At 45.4% G+C, this 21,778-nt stretch overlaps 1 protein-coding gene across 1 annotated transcript in view; it reads right to left on the reverse strand.

The window, feature by feature from the left end:
* Window positions 1-21,778, reverse strand: part of LOC135529070 (synaptotagmin-7-like) — a gene marked incomplete at its 5' end in the record, with an annotated part of 44,668 nt that overhangs the window by 13,845 nt on the left and 9,045 nt on the right. The window contains 2 exons of the mRNA XM_064957980.1: window positions 17,885-17,999; window positions 19,094-19,266. Coding sequence (XP_064814052.1) covers window positions 17,885-17,999; window positions 19,094-19,266 — 288 coding nt within the window. The remainder of the gene's footprint in view (window positions 1-17,884; window positions 18,000-19,093; window positions 19,267-21,778) is intronic.

A 21,778-nucleotide genomic window follows, 5' to 3' on the forward strand; every position in this document is an offset into this window, starting at 1 on the left:
CCAGCTACCAGCCAATAGACTACCAGCCAATAGACTACCAGCTAATAGACTACCAGTCAATAGACTATGCCGATGATGGATGAGGCGTGGCTGGGTCATCCAGTGAGAATGTAATCTCTATACCTGCACTTTGGAGATCTACTCAGGCTAAATATACCAGCCAATAGACTACCAGCTACCAAATAGACTACCAGCCAATAGACTACCAGCTACCAGCCAATAGACTACCAGCTAGACTACAGCCAATAGACTACCAGCTACCAGCCAATAGACTACCAGCCAATAGACTACCAGCTACCAGTCAATAGACTACCAGCTAGACTACCAGCCAATAGACTACCAGCTACCAGCCAATAGACTACCAGCTAATAGACTACCAGCCAATAGACTACCAGCTACCAGGCAATAGACTACCAGCCAATAGACTACCAGTCAATAGACTACCAGCTACCAGCCAATAGACTACCAGCCAATAGACTACCAGTCAATAGACTACCAGCTACCAGCCAATAGACTACCAGCCAATAGACTACCAGTCAATAGACTACCAGCTACCAGCCAATAGACTACCAGCCAATAGACTACCAGTCAATAGACTACCAGCTACCAGCCAATAGACTACCAGCCAATAGACTACCAGTCAATAGACTACCAGCTACCAGCCAATAGACTACCAGCCAATAGACTACCAGCTACCAGCCAATAGACTACCAGCCAATAGACTACCAGTCAATAGACTACCAGCTACCAGCCAATAGACTATGCCGATGATGGATGAGCGTGGCTACATCCAGAATGTAATCCAATAGGAGATCTACCAGCTAAATATACCAGCCAATAGACTACCAGTCAATAGACTACCAGCTACCAGCCAATAGACTACCAGCTACCAGCCAATAAAGCTACCAGCCAATAGACTACCAGCTACCAGCCAATAGACTACCAGCCAATAGACTACCAGCTACCAGCCAATAGACTACCAGCCAATAGACTACCAGCTACCAGTCTACCAGCAGACTACCAGCCAATAGACTACCAGCCAATAGACTACCAGCTACCAGCCAATAGACTACCAGCCAATAGACTACCAGCTACCAGCCAATATACTACCAGCTACCAGCCAATAGACAACCAGCTACCAGTCAATAGACTACCAGCTACCAGCCAATAGACTACCAGCCAATAGACTACCAGTCAATAGACTACCAGCTACCAGCCAATAGACTACGAGCCAATAGACTATGCCGATGATGGATGAGGCGTGGCTGGGTCATCCAGTGAGAATGTAATCTCTATACCTGCACTTTGGAGATCTACTCAGGCTAAATATACCAGTCAATAGACTACCAGCTACCAGCCAATAGACTACCAGCCAATAGACTACCAGCTAATAGACTACCAGCTACCAGCCAATAGACTACCAGCTACCTACCAGCTACCAAATAGACTACCAGAGCCAATAGACTACCAGCTACCAGTCAATAGACTACCAGCCAATAGACTACCAGCTAATAGACTACCAGCTACCAGCCAATAGACTACCAGCTAATAGACTACCAGCCAATAGACTACCAGCTACCAGGCAATAGACTACCAGCCAATAGACTACCAGTCAATAGACTACCAGCTACCAGCCAATAGACTACCAGCCAATAGACTACCAGTCAATAGACTACCAGCTACCAGCCAATAGACTACCAGCCAATAGACTACCAGTCAATAGACTATAGCTACCAGCCAATAGACTACCAGCCAATAGACTACCAGTCAATAGACTACCAGCTACCAGCCAATAGACTACCAGCCAATAGACTACCAGTCAATAGACTACCAGCTACCAGCCAATAGACTACCAGCCAATAGACTACCACTCAATAGACTACCAGCCAATAGACTACCAGCCAATAGACTACCAGTCAATAGACTACCAGCTACCAGCCAATAGACTATGCCGATGATGGATGAGGCGTGGCTGGGTCATCCAGTGAGAATGTAATCTCTATACCTGCACTTTGGAGATCTACTCAGGCTAAATATACCAGTCAACAGACTACCAGTCAATAGACTACCAGCTACCAGCCAATAGACTACCAGCCAATAGACTACCAGCTACCAGCCAATAGACTACCAGCTAGAAGCCAATAGACTACCAGCTACCAGTCAATAGACTACCAGCTACCAGCCAATAGACTACCAGCTACCAGCCAATAGACTACCAGCTAATAGACTACCAGCTACCAGTCAACAGACTACCAGCCAATAGACTACCAGCCAATAGACTACCAGCTACCAGCCAATAGACTACCAGCTAATAGACTACCAGCCAATAGACTACCAGCCAATAGACTACCAGCTACCAGCCAATAGACTACCAGCCAATAGACTACCAGTCAATAGACTACCAGCTACCAGCCAATAGACTACCAGCCAATAGACTACCAGTCAATAGACTACCAGCTACCAGCCAATAGACTACCAGCCAATAGACTACCAGCTACCAGCCAATAGACTACCAGCTAATAGACTACCAGCCAATAGACTACCAGCAAATAGACTACCAGCTACCAGCCAATAGACTACCAGCCAATAGACTACCAGTCAATAGACTACCAGCTACCAGCCAATAGACTACCAGCCAATAGACTACCAGTCAATAGACTACCAGCTACCAGCCAATAGACTACCAGCTAACAGCCAATAGACTATGCCGATGATGGATGAGCCGTGGCTGGGTCATCCAGTGAGAATGTAATCTCTATACCTGCACTTTGGAGATCTACTCAGGCTAAATATACCAGTCAATAGACTACCAGCTACCAGCCAATAGACTACCAGCCAATAGACTACCAGTCAATAGACTACCAGCCAATAGACTACCAGCCAATAGACTACCAGCTACCAGCCAATAGACTACCAGCCAATAGACTACCAGCCAATAGACTACCAGCTACCAGCCAGTCAATAGACTACCAGCTACCAGCCAATAGACTACCAGCTACCAGACTACCAGCTACCAGTCAATAGACTACCAGCCAGACTACCAGCTAATAGACTACCAGCTACCAGTCAATAGACTACCAGCCAATAGACTACCAGCCAATAGACTACCAGCTACCAGGCAATAGACTACCAGCTAATAGACTACCAGTCAATAGACTACCAGCTACCAGCCAATAGACTACCAGCCAATAGACTACCAGTCAATAGACTACCAGCTACCAGCCAATAGACTACCAGCCAATAGACTACCAGTCAATAGACTACCAGCTACCAGCCAATAGACTACCAGCCAATAGACTACCAGTCAATAGACTACCAGCTACCAGCCAATAGACTACCAGCCAATAGACTACCAGCTACCAGCCAATAGACTACCAGCCAATAGACTACCACTCAATAGACTACCAGCCAATAGACTACCAGTCAATAGACTACCAGTCAATAGACTACCAGTCAATAGACTACCAGCTACCAGCCAATAGACTATGCCGATGATGGATGAGGCGTGGCTGGGTCATCCAGTGAGAATGTAATCTCTATACCTGCACTTTGGAGATCTACTCAGGCTAAATATACCAGCCAATAGACTACCAGTCAATATACTACCAGCTACCAGCCAATAGACTACCAGCTACCAGCCAATAGCCAATAGACTACCAGCTACCAGCCAATAGACTACCAGCTAGACTACCAGCTACCAATAGACTACCAGCTAATAGACTACCAGCTACCAGTCAATAGACTACCAGCCAATAGACTACCAGCCAATAGACTACCAGCTACCAGCCAATAGACTACCAGCTAATAGACTACCAGCCAATAGACTACCAGCCAATAGACTACCAGCTACCAGCCAATAGACTACCAGCCAATAGACTACCAGTCAATAGACTACCAGCTACCAGCCAATAGACTACCAGCCAATAGACTACCAGTCAATAGACTACCAGCTACCAGCCAATAGACTATGCCGATGATGGATGAGGCGTGGCTGGGTCATCCAGTGAGAATGTAATCTCTATACCTGCACTTTGGAGATCTACTCAGGCTAAATATACCAGTCAATAGACTACCAGCTACCAGCCAATAGACTACCAGCCAATAGACTACCAGCTACCAGCCAATAAACTACCAGCCAATAGACTACCAGTCAATACACTACCAGCTACCAGCCAATAGACTACAAGCCAATAGACTACCAGCTACCAGTCAATAGACTACCAGCCAATAGACTACCAGCTAATAGACTACCAGCTACCAGCCAATAGACTACCAGCTAATAGACTACCAGCCAATAGACTACCAGCTACCAGGCAATAGACTACCAGCCAATAGACTACCAGTCAATAGACTACCAGCTACCAGCCAATAGACTACCAGCCAATAGACTACCAGTCAATAGACTACCAGCTACCAGCCAATAGACTACCAGCCAATAGACTACCAGTCAATAGACTATCAGCTACCAGCCAATAGACTACCAGCCAATAGACTACCAGTCAATAGACTACCAGCTACCAGCCAATAGACTACCAGCCAATAGACTACCAGTCAATAGACTACCAGCTACCAGCCAATAGACTACCAGCCAATAGACTACCACTCAATAGACTACCAGCCAATAGACTACCAGCCAATAGACTACCAGTCAATAGACTACCAGCTACCAGCCAATAGACTATGCCGATGATGGATGAGGCGTGGCTGGGTCATCCAGTGAGAATGTAATCTCTATACCTGCACTTTGGAGATCTACTCAGGCTAAATATACCAGTCAACAGACTACCAGTCAATAGACTACCAGCTACCAGCCAATAGACTACCAGCCAATAGACTACCAGCTACCAGCCAATAGACTACCAGCTACCAGCCAATAGACTACCAGCTACCAGTCAATAGACTACCAGCTACCAGCCAATAGACTACCAGCTACCAGCCAATAGACTACCAGCTAATAGACTACCAGCTACCAGTCAACAGACTACCAGCCAATAGACTACCAGCCAATAGACTACCAGCTACCAGCCAATAGACTACCAGCTAATAGACTACCAGCCAATAGACTACCAGCCAATAGACTACCAGCTACCAGCCAATAGACTACCAGCCAATAGACTACCAGTCAATAGACTACCAGCTACCAGCCAATAGACTACCAGCCAATAGACTACCAGTCAATAGACTACCAGCTACCAGCCAATAGACTACCAGCTAACAGCCAATAGACTATGCCGATGATGGATGAGGCGTGGCTGGGTCATCCAGTGAGAATGTAATCTCTATACCTGCACTTTGGAGATCTACTCAGGCTAAATATACCAGTCAATAGACTACCAGCTACCAGCCAATAGACTACCAGCCAATAGACTACCAGCTACCAGCAATAAACTACCAGCCAATAGACTACCAGTAATACACTACCAGCTACCAGCCAATAGACTATGAGCCAATAGACTACCAGCTACCAGTCAATAGACTACCAGCCAATAGACTACCAGCTAATAGACTACCAGCTACCAGCCAATAGACTACCAGCTAATAGACTACCAGCCAATAGACTACCAGCTACCAGGCAATAGACTACCAGCCAATAGACTACCAGTCAATAGACTACCAGCTACCAGCCAATAGACTACCAGCCAATAGACTACCAGTCAATAGACTACCAGCTACCAGCCAATAGACTACCAGCCAATAGACTACCACTCAATAGACTACCAGCCAATAGACTACCAGCCAATAGACTACCAGTCAATAGACTACCAGCTACCAGCCAATAGACTATGCCGATGTTGGATGAGGCGTGGCTGGGTCATCCAGTGAGAATGTAATCTCTATACCTGAACTTTGGAGATCTACTCAGGCTAAATATACCAGTCAACAGACTACCAGTCAATAGACTACCAGCTACCAGCCAATAGACTACCAGCCAATAGACTACCAGCTACCAGCCAATATACTACCAGCTACCAGCCAATAGACTACCAGCTACCAGTCAATAGACTACCAGCTACCAGCCAATAGACTACCAGCTACCAGTCAATAGACTACCAGCCAATAGACTACCAGCTACCATAACTAGACTACCAGCCAATAGACTACCAGCCAATAGACTACCAGCTAGACTACCAGCCAATAGACTACCAGCAGCTACCAGCCAATAGACTACCAGCTACAGCCAATAGACTACCAGCCAATAGACTACCAGTCAATAGACTACCAGCTACCAGCCAATAGACTACCAGCTAACAGCCAATACCTAGCCAATAGACTACCAGTGAGAATGTAATCTCAATAGACTACCAGGCTAAATATACCAGTCAATAGACTACCAGCTACCAGCCATAGACTACCAGCCAATAGACTACCAGCTACCAGCCAATAGACTACCAGCCAATAGACTACCAGTCAATAGACTACCAGCAATAGACTACCAGCCAATAGACTACCAGTCAATAGACTACCAGCTACCAGTCAATAGACTACCAGTCAATAGACTACCACTACCAGCCAATAGACTACCAGCCAATAGACTACCAGCTACCAGCCAATAGACTACCAGTCACTACCAGCTAGACTACCAGCCAATAGACTACCAGCTACCAGCCAATAGACTACCAGTCAATAGACTACCAGCTACCAGCCAATAGACTACAGTCAATAGACTACCAGCCAATAGACTACCAGCCAATAGACTATGCCGATGATGGATGAGGCATGGCTGGGTCATCCAGTGAGAATGTAATCTCTATACCTGCACTTTGGAGATCTACTCAGGCTAAATATACCAGTCAATAGACTACCAGCTACCAGCCAATAGACTACCAGCCAATAGACTACCAGCCAATAGACTACCAGCCAATAGACTACCAGCTACCAGCCAATAGACTACCAGCCAATAGACTACCAGCTACCAGCCAATAGACTACCAGCCAATAAATAGACTACCAGCTACCAGCCAATAGACTACCAGCCAATAGACTACCAGCTAATAGACTACAGCCAATAGACTACCAGCTAATAGACTACCAGCCAATAGACTACCAGCTACCAGATGGATGAGACTACCAGCCAATAGACTACCAGTCAATAGACTACCATTTGGAGATCTACCAGCCAATAGACTACCAGCCAATAGACTACCAGTCAATAGACTACCAGCTACCAGCCAATACCAGCCAATAGACTACCAGTCCAATAGACTACCAGCAATAGACTACCAGCCAATAGACTACCAGCCAATAGACTACCAGTCAATAGACTACCAGCTACCAGCCAATAGACTACCATGATGGATGAGGCGTGGCTGGGTCATCCAGTAGAATGTAATCTCTATACCTGCACTTTGGATATCTACTCAGGCTAAATATACCAGCCAATAGACTACCAGTCAATAGACTACCAGCTACATAGACTACCAGCTACCAGCCAATAGACTACCAGCCAATAGACTACCAGCTACCAGCCAATAGACTACCAGCTACCAGCCAATAGACTACCAGCTACCAGCTAATAGACTACCAGCTACCAGTCAATAGACTACCAGCCAATAGACTACCAGCTACCAGCCAATAGACTACCAGCTACCAGCCAATAGACTACCAGCCAATAGACTACCAGCCAATAGACTACCAGCTACCAAATAGACTACCAGCCAATAGACTACCAGTCAATAGACTACCAGCTACCAGCCAATAGACTACCAGCCAATAGACTACCAGTCAATAGACTAAGCTACCAGCCAATAGACTACCAGCTAACAGCCAATAGACTATGCCGATGATGGATGAGGCGTGGCTGGGTCATCCAGTGAGAATGTAATCTCTATACCTGCACTTTGGAGATCTACTCAGGCTAAATATACCAGTCAATAGACTACCAGCTACCAGCCAATAGACTACCAGCCAATAGACTACCAGCTACCAGCCAATAAACTACCAGCCAATAGACTACCAGTCAATAGACTACCAGCTACCAGCCAATAGACTACGAGCCAATAGACTACCAGCTACCAGTCAATAGACTACCAGCCAATAGACTACCAGCTAATAGACTACCAGCTACCAGCCAATAGACTACCAGCTAATAGACTACCAGCCAATAGACTACCAGCTACCAGGCAATAGACTACCAGCCAATAGACTACAGTCAATAGACTACCAGCTAGCCAATAGACTACCAGCCAGAATAGACTACCAGTCAATAGACTACCAGCTACCAGCTACAATAGACTACCAGCCAATAGACTACCAGTCAATAGACTACCAGCTACCAGCCAATAGACTACCAGCCAATAGACTACCAGTCAATAGACTACCAGCTACCAGCCAATAGACTACCAGCCAATAGACTACCAGTCAATAGACTACCAGCTACCAGCCAATAGACTACCAGCCAATAGACTACCACTCAATAGACTACCAGCCAATAGACTACCAGCCAATAGACTACCAGTCAATAGACTACCAGCTACCAGCCAATAGACTATGCCGATGATGGATGAGGCGTGGCTGGGTCATCCAGTGAGAATGTAATCTCTATACCTGCACTTTGGAGATCTACTCAGGCTAAATATACCAGTCAACAGACTACCAGTCAATAGACTACCAGCTACCAGCCAATAGACTACCAGCCAATAGACTACCAGCTACCAGCCAGACTACCAGCTACAAATAGACTACCAGCTACCAGTCAATAGACTACCAGCTACCAGCCAATAGACTACCAGCTACCAGCCAATAGACTACCAGCTAATAGACTACCAGCTACCAGTCAATACCAGCCAATAGACTACCAGCCAATAGACTACCAGCTACTACAGCCAATAGACTACCAGCTAATAGACTACCAGCCAATAGACTACCAGCCAATAGACTACCAGCCAATAGACTACCAGCCAATAGACTACCAGTCAATAGACTACCAGCTACAAATAGACTACCAGCCAATAGACTACCAGTCAATAGACTACCAGCTACCAGCCAATAGACTACCAGCTAGACAGCTACAAATAGACTATGCCAGTGATGGATGAGGCGTGCTGGGTCATCCAGTGAGAATGTAATCTCTATACCTGCACTTTGGAGATCTACCAGGCTAAATATACCAGTCAATAGACTACCAGCTACCAGCCAATAGACTACCAGCCAATAGACTACCAGCTACCAGCCAATAGACTACCAGCTACCAGCCAATAGACTACCAGCCAATAGACTACCAGCTACAATAGACTACCAGCTACCAGCCAATAGACTACCAGCTACCAGCCAATAGACTACCAGCTCAAATAGACTACCAGCTACCAGGCAATAGACTACCAGCCAATAGACTACCAGCCAATAGACTACCAGCTACCAAATAGACTACCAGCTACCAGCCAATAGACTACCAGCTAATAGACTACCAGCCAATAGACTACCAGCTCAATAGACTACCAGCCAATAGACTACCAGCCAATAGACTACCAGTCAATAGACTACCAGCTACCAGCCAATAGACTATGCCGATGATGGATGAGGCGTGGCTGGGTCATCCAGTGAGAATGTAATCTCTATACCTGCACTTTGGATATCTACTCAGGCTAAATATACCAGTCAATAGACTACCAGTCAATAGACTACCAGCCAATAGACTACCAGCCAATAGACTACCAGCTACAATAGACTACCAGCTACCAGCCAATAGACTACCAGCTACCAGTCAATAGACTACCAGCTACCAGCCAATAGACTACCAGCTACCAGCCAATAGACTACCAGCTAATAGACTACCAGCTACCAGACTACCAGACTACCAGCCAATAGACTACCAGCCAATAGACTACCAGCTACAGCCAATAGACTACCAGCCAATAGACTACCAGCTACCAGCTACAATAGACTACCAGCCAATAGACTACCAGTCAATAGACTACCAGCTACCAGCCAATAGACTACCAGCCAATAGACTACCAGTCAATAGACTACCAGCTACCAGCCAATAGACTACCAGCTAACAGCCAATAGACTATGCCGATGATGGATGAGGCGTGGCTGGGTCATCCAGTGAGAATGTAATCTCTATACCTGCACTTTGGAGATCTACTCAGGCTAAATATACCAGTCAATAGACTACCAGCTACCAGCCAATAGACTACCAGCCAATAGACTACCAGCTACCAGCCAATAAACTACCAGCCAATAGACTACCAGTCAATAGACACCAGCTACCAAATAGACTACCAGCCAATAGACTACCAGCTACCAGTCAATAGACTACCAGCCAATAGACTACCAGCTAATAGACTACCAGCTACCAGCCAATAGACTACCAGCTAATAGACTACCAGCCAATAGACTACCAGCTACCAGGCAATAGACTACCAGCCAATAGACTACCAGTCAATAGACTACCAGCTACCAGCCAATAGACTACCAGCCAATAGACTACCAGTCAATAGACTACCAGCTACCAGCCAATAGACTACCAGCCAATAGACTACCAGTCAATAGACTACCAGCTACCAGCCAATAGACTACCAGCCAATAGACTACCAGTCAATAGACTACCAGCTACCAGCCAATAGACTACCAGCCAATAGACTACCAGTCAATAGACTACCAGCTACCAGCCAATAGACTACCAGCCAATAGACTACCACTCAATAGACTACCAGCCAATAGACTACCAGCCAATAGACTACCAGTCAATAGACTACCAGCTACCAGCCAATAGACTATGCCGATGATGGATGAGGCGTGGCTGGGTCATCCAGTGAGAATGTAATCTCTATACCTGCACTTTGGAGATCTACTCAGGCTAAATATACCAGTCAACAGACTACCAGTCAATAGACTACCAGCTACCAGCCAATAGACTACCAGCCAATAGACTACCAGCTACAATAGACTACCAGCTACCAGCTACCAGCCAATAGACTACCAGCTACCAGTCAATAGACTACCAGCTACCAGCCAATAGACTACCAGCTACCAGCCAATAGACTACCAGTTACCAGTCAATAGACTACCAGTCAATAGACTACCAGCTACCAGCCAATAGACTACCAGCCAATAGACTACCAGCTAATAGACTACCAGTCAATAGACTATGCCGATGATGGATGAGGCGTGGCTGGGTCATCCAGTGAGAATGTAATCTCTATACCTGCACTTTGGAGATCTACTCAGGCTAAATATACCAGCCAATAGACTACCAGTCAATAGACTACCAGCTACCAGCCAATAGACTACCAGCCAATAGCCACTACCAGCTACCAGCCAATAGACTACCAGCCAACTACCAGACTACCAGCCAATAGACTACCAGCTACCAGTCAATAGACTACCAGCCAATAGACTACCAGCTAATAGACTACCAGCCAATAGACTACCAGCTAATAGACTACCAGCTACCAGTCAACAGACTACCAGCTAATAGAATAGACTACCAGCTACCAATAGACTACCAGCTACCAGCCAATAGACTACCAGCTACCAGCCAATAGACTACCAGCCAATAGACTACCAGCCAATAGACTACCAGCTACCAGCCAATAGACTACCAGCCAATAGACTACCAGTCAATAGACTACCAGCTACCAGCCAATAGACTACCAGCCAATAGACTACCAGTCAATAGACTACCAGCTACCAGCCAATAGACTACCAGCCAATAGACTACCAGACTACCAGCCATAGACTACCAGTCAATAGACTACCAGTCAATAGACTACCAGCTACCAGCCAATAGACTATGCCATGATGGATGAGGCGTGGCTGGGTCATCCAGTGAGAATGTAATCTCTATACCTGCACTTTGGAGATCTACTCAGGCTAAATATACCAGTCAACAGACTACCAGTCAATAGACTACCAGCTACCAGCCAATAGACTACCAGTCAATAGACTACCAGCTACCAGCCAATAGACTACCAGACAATAGACTACCAGCCAATAGACTACCAGCTACCAGCCAATAGACTACCAGCTACCAGTCAATAGACTACCAGCTACCAGTCAATAGACTACCAGCTACCAGCCAATAGACTACCAGCTACCAGCCAATAGACTACCAGCTACCAGCCAATAGACTACCAGCTAATAGACTACCAGCCAATAGACTACCAGCCAATAGACTACCAGCTACCAGCCAATAGACTACCAGCCAATAGACTACCAGTCAATAGACTACCAGCTACCAGCCAATAGACTACCAGCCAATAGACTACCAGTCAATAGACTACCAGCTACAAATAGACTACCAGCCAATAGACTACCAGTCAATAGACTACCAGCCAATAGACTACCAGCTACCAGTCAATAGACTACCAGCTACCAGCCAATAGACTATGCCGATGATGGATGAGGCGTGGCTGGGTCATCCAGTGAGAATGTAATCTCTATACCTGCACTTTGGAGATCTACTCAGGCTAAATATACCAGTCAACAGACTACCAGTCAATAGACTACCAGCTACCAGCCAATAGACTACCAGTCAATAGACTACCAGCTACCAGCCAATAGACTACCAGACAATAGACTACCAGCCAATAGACTACCAGCTACCAGCCAATAGACTACCAGATACCAGCCAATAGACTACCAGCTACCAGTCAATAGACTACCAGCTACCAGCCAATAGACTACCAGCTACCAGCCAATAGACTACCAGTTACCAGTCAATAGACTACCAGTCAATAGACTACCAGCTAACAGCCAATAGACTACCAGCCAATAGATTACCAGCTAATAGACTACCAGTCAATAGACTATGCCGATGATGGATGAGGCGTGGCTGGGTCATCCAGTGAGAATGTAATCTCTATACCTGCACTTTGGAGATCTACTCAGTCTAAATATACCAGCCAATAGACTACCAGTCAATAGACTACCAGCTACCAGCCAATAGACTACCAGCTACCAGCCAATAAACTACCAGCCAATAGACTACCAGCTACCAGCCAATAGACTACCAGCCAATAGACTACCAGCTACCAGTCAATAGACTACCAGCCAATAGACTACCAGCTAATAGACTACCAGCTACCAGCCAATAGACTACCAGCTAATAGACTACCAGCTACCAGTCAACAGACTACCAGTCAATAGACTACCAGCCAATAGACTACCAGCTACCAGCCAATAGACTACCAGTCAATAGACTACCAGCCAATAGACTACCAGCCAATAGACTACCAGCTACAATAGACTACCAGCCAATAGACTACCAGTCAATAGACTACCAGCTACCAGCCAATAGATACCAGACTACCAGCCAATAGACTACCAGTCAATAGACTACCAGCTACCAGCCAATAGACTACCAGCCAATAGACTACCAGTCTATAGACTACCAGACTACCAGCAATAGACTACCAGCCAATAGACTACCAATAGACTACCAGCTAGAGCTACCAGCCAATAGACTACCAGTCAATAGACTACCAGCTACCAGCCAATAGACTACCAGCCAATAGACTACCAGACTACCAGCCAATAGACTACCAGCCAATAGACTACCAGCTAACAGCCAATAGACTATGCCGATGATGGATGAGGCGTGGCTGGGTCATCCAGTGAGAATGTAATCTCTATACCTGCACTTTGGAGATCTACTCAGGCTAAATATACCAGTCAATAGACTACCAGCTACCAGCCAATAGACTACCAGCCAATAGACTACCAGCTACCAGCCAATAGACTACCAGCTACCAGCCAATAGACTACCAGCCAATAGACTACCAGCTACCAGCCAATAGACTACCAGCTACAGCCAATAGACTACCAGTCCAGTCAATAGACTAATAGACTACCAGCTACCAGCCAATAGACTACCAGCAATAGACTACCAGCTAATAGACTACCAGTCAATAGACTACCGATGATGGATGCTAGGCAATAGGCTAATCCAGAGAATACCAGTCAATACCTACTTTGGAGATCTACTAGGCAAATATACCAGCCAATAGACTACCAGTCAATAGACTACAGCTACCAGCCAATAGACTACCAGCCAATAAACAAATAGACTACCAGACTACCAGCCAATAGACTACCAGCTACCAGCCAATAGACTACCAGCAATAGACTACCAGCCAATAGACTACCAGCCAATAGACTACCAGCCAATAGACTACCAGCCAGACTACCAGCTACCAGTCAATAGACTACCAGCTAATAGACTACCAGCCAATAGACTACCAGCTACCAGCCAATAGACTACCAGCTAATAGACTACCAGCCAATAGACTACCAGCCAATAGACTACCAGCCAATAGACTACCAGCTACCAGCTACCAATAGACTACCAGCCAATAGACTACCAGTCAATAGACTACCAGCTACCAGCCAATAGACTACCAGCCAATAGACTACCAGTCAATAGACTACCAGCTACCAGCCAATAGACTACCAGCTACCAGGCAATAGACTACCAGCCAATAGACTACCAGTCAATAGACTACCAGTCAATAGACTACCAGCTACCAGCCAATAGACTATGCCGATGATGGATGAGGCGTGGCTGGGTCATCCAGTGAGAATGTAATCTCTATACCTGCACTTTGCTACCAGGCTAAATATACCAGTCAACAGACTACCAGTCAATAGACTACCAGCTACCAGCCAATAGACTACCAGTCAATAGACTACCAGCTACCAGCCAATAGACTACCAGACAATAGACTACCAGCCAATAGACTACCAGCTACCAGCCAATAGACTACCAGCTACCAGCCAATAGACTACCAGCTACCAGTCAATAGACTACCAGCTACCAGCCAATAGACTACCAGCTACCAGCCAATAGACTACCAGTTACCAGTCAATAGACTACCAGTCAATAGACTACCAGCTACCAGCCAATAGACTACCAGCCAATAGACTACCAGCTAATAGACTACCAGTCAATAGACTATGCCGATGATGGATGAGGCGTAGGGTCATCCAGTGAGAATGTAATCTCTATACCTGCACTTTGGAGATCTACTCAGGCTAAATATACCAGCCAATAGACTACCAGTCAATAGACTACCAGCTACCAGCCAATAGACTACCAGCTACCAGCCAATAGACTACCAGCCAATAGACTACCAGCTACCAGCCAATAGACTACCAGCCAATAGACTACCAGCTACCAGTCAATAGACTACCAGCCAATAGACTACCAGCTAATAGACTACCAGCTACCAGCCAATAGACTACCAGCTAATAGACTACCAGCTACCAGTCAACAGACTACCAGTCAATAGACTACCAGCCAATAGACTACCAGCTACCAGCCAATAGACTACCAGCTAATAGACTACCAGCCAATAGACTACCAGCCAATAGACTACCAGCTACCAGCCAATAGACTACCAGCCAATAGACTACCAGTCAATAGACTACCAGCTACCAGCCAATAGACTACCAGCCAATAGACTACCAGTCAATAGACTACCAGCTACCAGCCAATAGACTACCAGCCAATAGACTACCAGCTACCAGCCAATAGACTACCAGCTAATAGACTACCAGCCAATAGACTACCAGCAAATAGACTACCAGCTACCAGCCAATAGACTACCAGCCAATAGACTACCAGTCAATAGACTACCAGCTACCAGCCAATAGACTACCAGCCAATAGACTACCAGTCAATAGACTACCAGCTACCAGCCAATAGACTACCAGCTAACAGCCAATAGACTATGCCGATATGACTACCAGTCATACCAGTGAGAATGTAATCTATACCAGGAGATCTACTCAGGCTAAATATACCAGTCAATAGACTACCAGCTACCAGCCAATAGACTACCAGCCAATAGACTACCAGTCAATAGACTACCAGCTACCAGCCAATAGACTACCAGCCAATAGACTACCAGCTACCAGTCAATAGACTACCAGCCAATAGACTACCAGCTAATAGACTACCAGCTACCAGCCAATAGACTACCAGCTAATAGACTACCAGCCAATAGACTACCAGCTACCAGGCAATAGACTACCAGCCAATAGACTACCAGTCAATAGACTACCAGCTACCAGCCAATAGACTACCAGCCAATAGACTACCAGTCAATAGACTACCAGCTACCAGTCAATAGACTACCAGTCAATAGACTACCAGTCAATAGACTACCAGCTACCAGTAGACTAAGCCAATAGACTACCAGTCAATAGACTACCAGCTACCAGCCAATAGACTACCAGTCAATAGACTACCAGTCAATAGACTACCAGCTACCAGTCAATAGACTACCAGTCAATAGACTACCAGCCAATAGACTACCCAGTGACCTCAATTACCATGACTAACCTGTAGTAACCTGTTGTAACCTGTAGTAACCTGCAGTAATCTGTACTAACCTGTACCTGGAAATGCATTATACCAGAGGCAGGCTACAGGTGGGGATTAGGGATGAGTGAGAGGTGGACATGCATTATACCAGAGGCAGGCTACAGGTCGGGATTAGGGATGAGTGAGAGGTGGACATGCATAATACCAGAGGCAGGCTACAGGTAGGGATTAGGGATGAGTGAGAGGTGGACATGCATTATACCAGAGGCAGGCTACAGGTAGGGATTAGGGATGAGTGAGAGGTGGACATGCATTATACCAGAGGCAGGCTACAGGTCGGGATTAGGGATGAGTGAGAGGTGGACATGCATAATACCAGAGGCAGGCTACAGGTAGGGATTAGGGATGAGTGAGAGGTGGACATGCATTATACCAGAGGCAGGCTACAGGTGGGGATTAGCGATGAGTGAGAGGTGGACATGCATTATACCAGAGGCAGGCTACAGGTAGGGATTAGGGATGAGTGAGATGTGGACATGCATTATACCAGAGGCAGGCTACAGGTAGGGATTAGGGATGAATGAGATGTGGACATGCATTATACCAGAGGCAGGCTACAGGTAGGGATTAGGGATGAATGAGATGTGGACATGCATTATACCAGAGGCAGGCTACAGGTAGGGATTAGGGATGAGTGAGAGGTGGACATGCATTATACCAGAGGCAGGCTACAGGTAGGGATTAGGGATGAGTGAGATGTGGAAATGCATATTACCAGAGACAGGCTACAGGTAGGGATTAGGGATGAATGAGAGGTGGACATGCATTATACCAGAGGCAGGCTACAGGTGGGGATTAGGGATGAATGAGAGGTGGACATGCATTATACCAGAGGCAGGCTACAGGTGGGGATTAGAGATGAATGAGAGGTGGACATGCATTATACCAGAGGCAGGCTACAGGTGGGGATTAGGGATGAGTGAGATGTGGAAATGCATTATACCAGAGGCAGGCTACAGGTAGGGATTAGGGATGAGTGAGAGGTGGACATGCATTATACCAGAGGCAGGCTACAGGTAGGGATTAGGGATGAATGAGAGGTGGACATGCATTATACCAGAGGCAGGCTACAGGTAGGGATTAGGGATGAGTGAGATGTGGACATGCATTATACCAGAGGCAGGCTACAGGTGGGGATTAGGGATGAGTGAGAGGTGGACATGCATTATACCAGAGGCAGGCTACAGGTGGGGATTAGGGAAGCATGGTGAGGATGATGAGGAAGAAGGACACTGGGCACAGACCTCATTTCAAAGTCTGGTTTTGATTTTCATTTGGTTAAATTGTCAACTAACGTGAAATAAAAAAAAATAAAACAATTCACCATGTTATTATTGGATTTAGGTTAATGACTTGTTTTCAAATCAATCAGCTGTCCATGTGGAACGTCATCATCACATCGTTTTGTATTTGTTGCTGTTTCCTGAACGACACCGTCAGCCGGTACATTTTGTTAGGGAACGATGAAGGTTTTAGTCTACATCGTTGTAGCCCAGTTAAAATGTGTGGTCTTGAGCTTGGGTGTGGCGACTGGAGGAGAGAAGGAGAGGATACCAACCCGATGTTCCGCCTATGTCCATGGCTTTGAGATTGCGTGCTTTGATGATGTTCACAGTGATGGTGTTGGCTGTTGGGTTATAGCACAGAGACACCAGCAGGTCCCCTCGCCTCCCCTGGGGAACACACACACGCACACACACACACACACACACACACACAGTTAGTCACTATATACAGACATTGTGAAAAAGACTTTCACTTTTTCATGTGTATTACATAATTTTCTTTCTTCATAAGGCAATTGTATACATTACACAAATTCCAATTTGTTGCGGCTAACGTTAGCTAGGCTAGCTTGGTGGCTAACAATAGCTAGGCTAAAGGTAAAATTCAGGGTTAAGGGTTAAGATTAGGGCTATGGCTAGGGTTAGGGGTTAAGGTTAGGGTTAGGTAACATGCTAGCTATGTAGTTAAAGGGTTAGTATTCTTTGTGAATATGGGCCCTGGTTTCAAGGGTTTCCAGGAAAAAGACTAAGTTTAAAAAATATGTAAAATGGAGAATGGATAAGGACCACCTGAGGTTACAAAATTCTAGTAATTTTACCAAAATTCCTTCTTATTCCCTCCTGATTTTTGGAATTTTCCAACATCCAACCTGGATTTTTCAAAACCTGAACATTTTCAGAAATGTACCTGAACTGTTCACCCCTACTTACAGCTCCGCTCATGCATGGTTTGAGTTCCTTCTTCCCCTTCCCCTGTCCTCCTCTTTCTCCCCTCCTCCCCTATCCTTCCCTCCTATTCTACCCTCCTCCTCCCATATCTTCCCTCATCCTCCCCTACCATCCCCTGTCCTTCCATCCTCCTCTCCCTCTCCCTCCCCCTCTCTAGCCTTACAGCTCCATCCTCCTCCCATATCTTCCCCTATCCTCCCCTCCTCCTCCCTATCCCCTTCCCCCTTCTCCCTCCCCTCCCCTCTCCCTCTCCAGCCTTACAGCTCCATCCTCCTCCCATATCTTCCCCTATCCTCCCCTCCTCCTCCCTTCTCCCTTCTCCCTCCCCCTCCCCCTCTCCCTCTCCAGCCTTACAGCTCCATCCTCCTCCTCTATCCTCCCCTCCTCCTCCTCCTATCCTCCCCTCCCCTCCTCCCCTCCCCTCCACTTCTCCTTCTATCCTCCCCCTATCCTCCTCCCCCCTCCTCCTTCTCCCCTATCCTCCCCCCTCCTCCTCCTCCTATCCTCCCCTCCCTCCTCCTCCTCCTCCTTACAGCTCCATCCATGCAGGGTTTGAGTTCCTTCCAGAAGGTCTGCATGTGTCCCAGGTCACTGAGCTTGTTGAGAGGGATGGAAACCTCCCCGATGGGGTCGTTGCGACTGAACCGGTCAAAGTCCAAGACCTGCAGGTACAGAGTCCTCTCCCTCACTTTCTCGTATGGGAAACCTGGAGGTAGGGAAGGGAGAGAAAGGGAGAGAAGGAGAGAGGGAGAGAGGGGAGGGGGAGAGAGAGCAAAACAGACACAGAGAAAAGGTTGAAAAGAATCGGACCTTTTTTCAATTTTCGCCTAAAATTACATTCCCAGCTCTAACTGCCTGTAGCTCAGGACCTAAAATAACATACCCAAATCTAACTGCCTGAAGCTCAGGACCTAAAATTACATTCCCAGCTCTAACTGCCTGTAGCTCAGGACCTAAAATTACATTCCCAGCTCTAACTGCCTGTAGCTCAGACCCTGAAGCAAGGCTATGCATATTCCTGATACCATTTCAAAGGAAACACTTTGAAGTTGGTGGAAATGTGAAATTAATGTAGAAGAATATAACACATTATATCTCGTGAAAGATAATACAAAGAAATCATTTCATCTTTGAAATGCAAGAGAAAGGTCACAATGTATTATTGCAGTTTAGGCAAACTTTAGATTTTGGCCACTAGATGGCAGCAGTGTACGTGCAAAGTTGTACACTGATCCAATTAACCATTGCATTACTGTTCAAAATGTTGTCTTCCCAAATGTGCCTAATTGGTTAATTTATACATTTTCAAGTACATAACTGTGCACTCTCCTCCAATAATATTATGTATTATTTATTTATTATTATATATATAATTTGATCAGATTAACAGGAATTTAAGCTTTCTGCCCAAATGTCCATGTTCTGGGAAATTCTCTTGTTACTTAAAACGTCATGCTAATCACATTAACGCAAGTTAGCTCAACCGTCCCACGGGGGACTCACCCTATAACCCTAACCATATACTGAAACGATACCTAACCTTAACATAACCCTCGTTCCAAAACCTTACCCCTAAAATTAAAGATGCACTATGAAGAAATTGCTCCACCATTTCCTGGTTGCTAAAATTCAAATAGTTTGCCTAATTTCCGTTCATGTGACAAAACAAGGAAGTATATTGTAGACAATCACCATCCAAACCATCCAAACTGCTGTGAAATATATAATAAAAGCTTGATCATAACCAAAAATATTAAGCTGTTTGAAGCTGGTGTACAAAACTGAAAATAAAAGATGCAAAGATGGAATTTAAGAACGGGAAGCATAGAAATAGCACACATAGTACAGATCTACCACTTCTTAAACTGACTTTCAATGAGAATGACAGATCTATAACTAATATTTATGTGACTTTGGTCTGCTTTAATTTTGTTGCTAAACCTAACCTTAATCCTAAACTTAACCTAACCTTAACCTTAATCTAACCCTCATTCCTAAATCTAACCTTAACCTAACCCTAGTTTCTAAACCTAACCTTAACCCTCGATCCTGTACCTAAACCTAACGTTAATCCTAACCTTAACCTAACCCTCTTGTTTAAACCCAACCTTAACCTTAACCATAACCTAGCCCTCATTCCTTACCCTAACTTTTGTTCATAAACCTAACTCCAACCTTAATCTAACCCTAGTTTCTAAACCTAACCTTAACCTAACCCTCATTCCTAAACCTAACCATTACCCTAACCCTAGTGGCTAACCCGTAACTATAACCTCACCTTAACCTAACCCTCGTTCCTTCCTAAACCTTAAAAACATACACTGCCGTTAGAAAGTTTGTTGTCAATTAGAAATGCCCTTATTTTTTAGAAAAGCTATTGTTTGTCCATTAAAATAACATTGAATTGATCAGAAATATGTAGACATTGCTAATGTTGTAAATGAAACGGCAGATTTTTTATGGAATATCTACATAGGAGTACAGAGGCTCATTATCAGCAACCATCACTCCTGTGTTCCAATGGCATGTTGTGTTAGCTAATCCAAGTTTATCATTTAAAAAAGCTATTTGACCATTAGAAAACCCTTTTACAATTATGTTAGCACAGCTGAAAACTGTTGTCCTAATTAAAGAAGCAATAAAACTGTCCTTCTTTAGACTAGTTGAGTATCTGGAGCATCAGCATTTGTGGATTCGATTACAGGCTCAAAATATCAGAAACAAATAACTTTCTTCTGAACTCGTCAGTCTATTCTTGTTCTGAGAAATGAAGGCTATTACATGCCAGAAATTGCCATGAAACGGAAGATCTCATACAACGCTGTGTACTACCCCCTTCACAGAACAGTGCAAACTGGCTCTAACCAGAATAGAAAGAGGAGTGGGAGGCCCCAGGGGAAACAACTGAGTAAGAGGACAATGAGGGAAAAAATGAGGGAAAAAAACAATTGAATCTATTTTAAGAATAAGGATGTAATGAAACACAACATGGAAAAAGTCAAGGGGTCTGAATACTTTCCCAAGGCACCGTATATAGGATGAGCCTTGACTAGAAAACAGTATATACATATGAAGTAATACAGGATGGTAAAACGGTATGGGAACATTATTAAAGTGACCAATGACTACGAACCTAGGGCAACAGTCTCTACGGTTCAGCACCGGCTAGTAACAGTGACTAAGTTCAGGGCACCTGTCGGAGCCTGGCTAGTGATGGC

The sequence above is a fragment of the Oncorhynchus masou genome, unplaced genomic scaffold (genome assembly GCF_036934945.1).
Source record: "Oncorhynchus masou masou isolate Uvic2021 unplaced genomic scaffold, UVic_Omas_1.1 unplaced_scaffold_1086, whole genome shotgun sequence".
Classification (NCBI taxonomy): domain Eukaryota; kingdom Metazoa; phylum Chordata; class Actinopteri; order Salmoniformes; family Salmonidae; genus Oncorhynchus; species Oncorhynchus masou.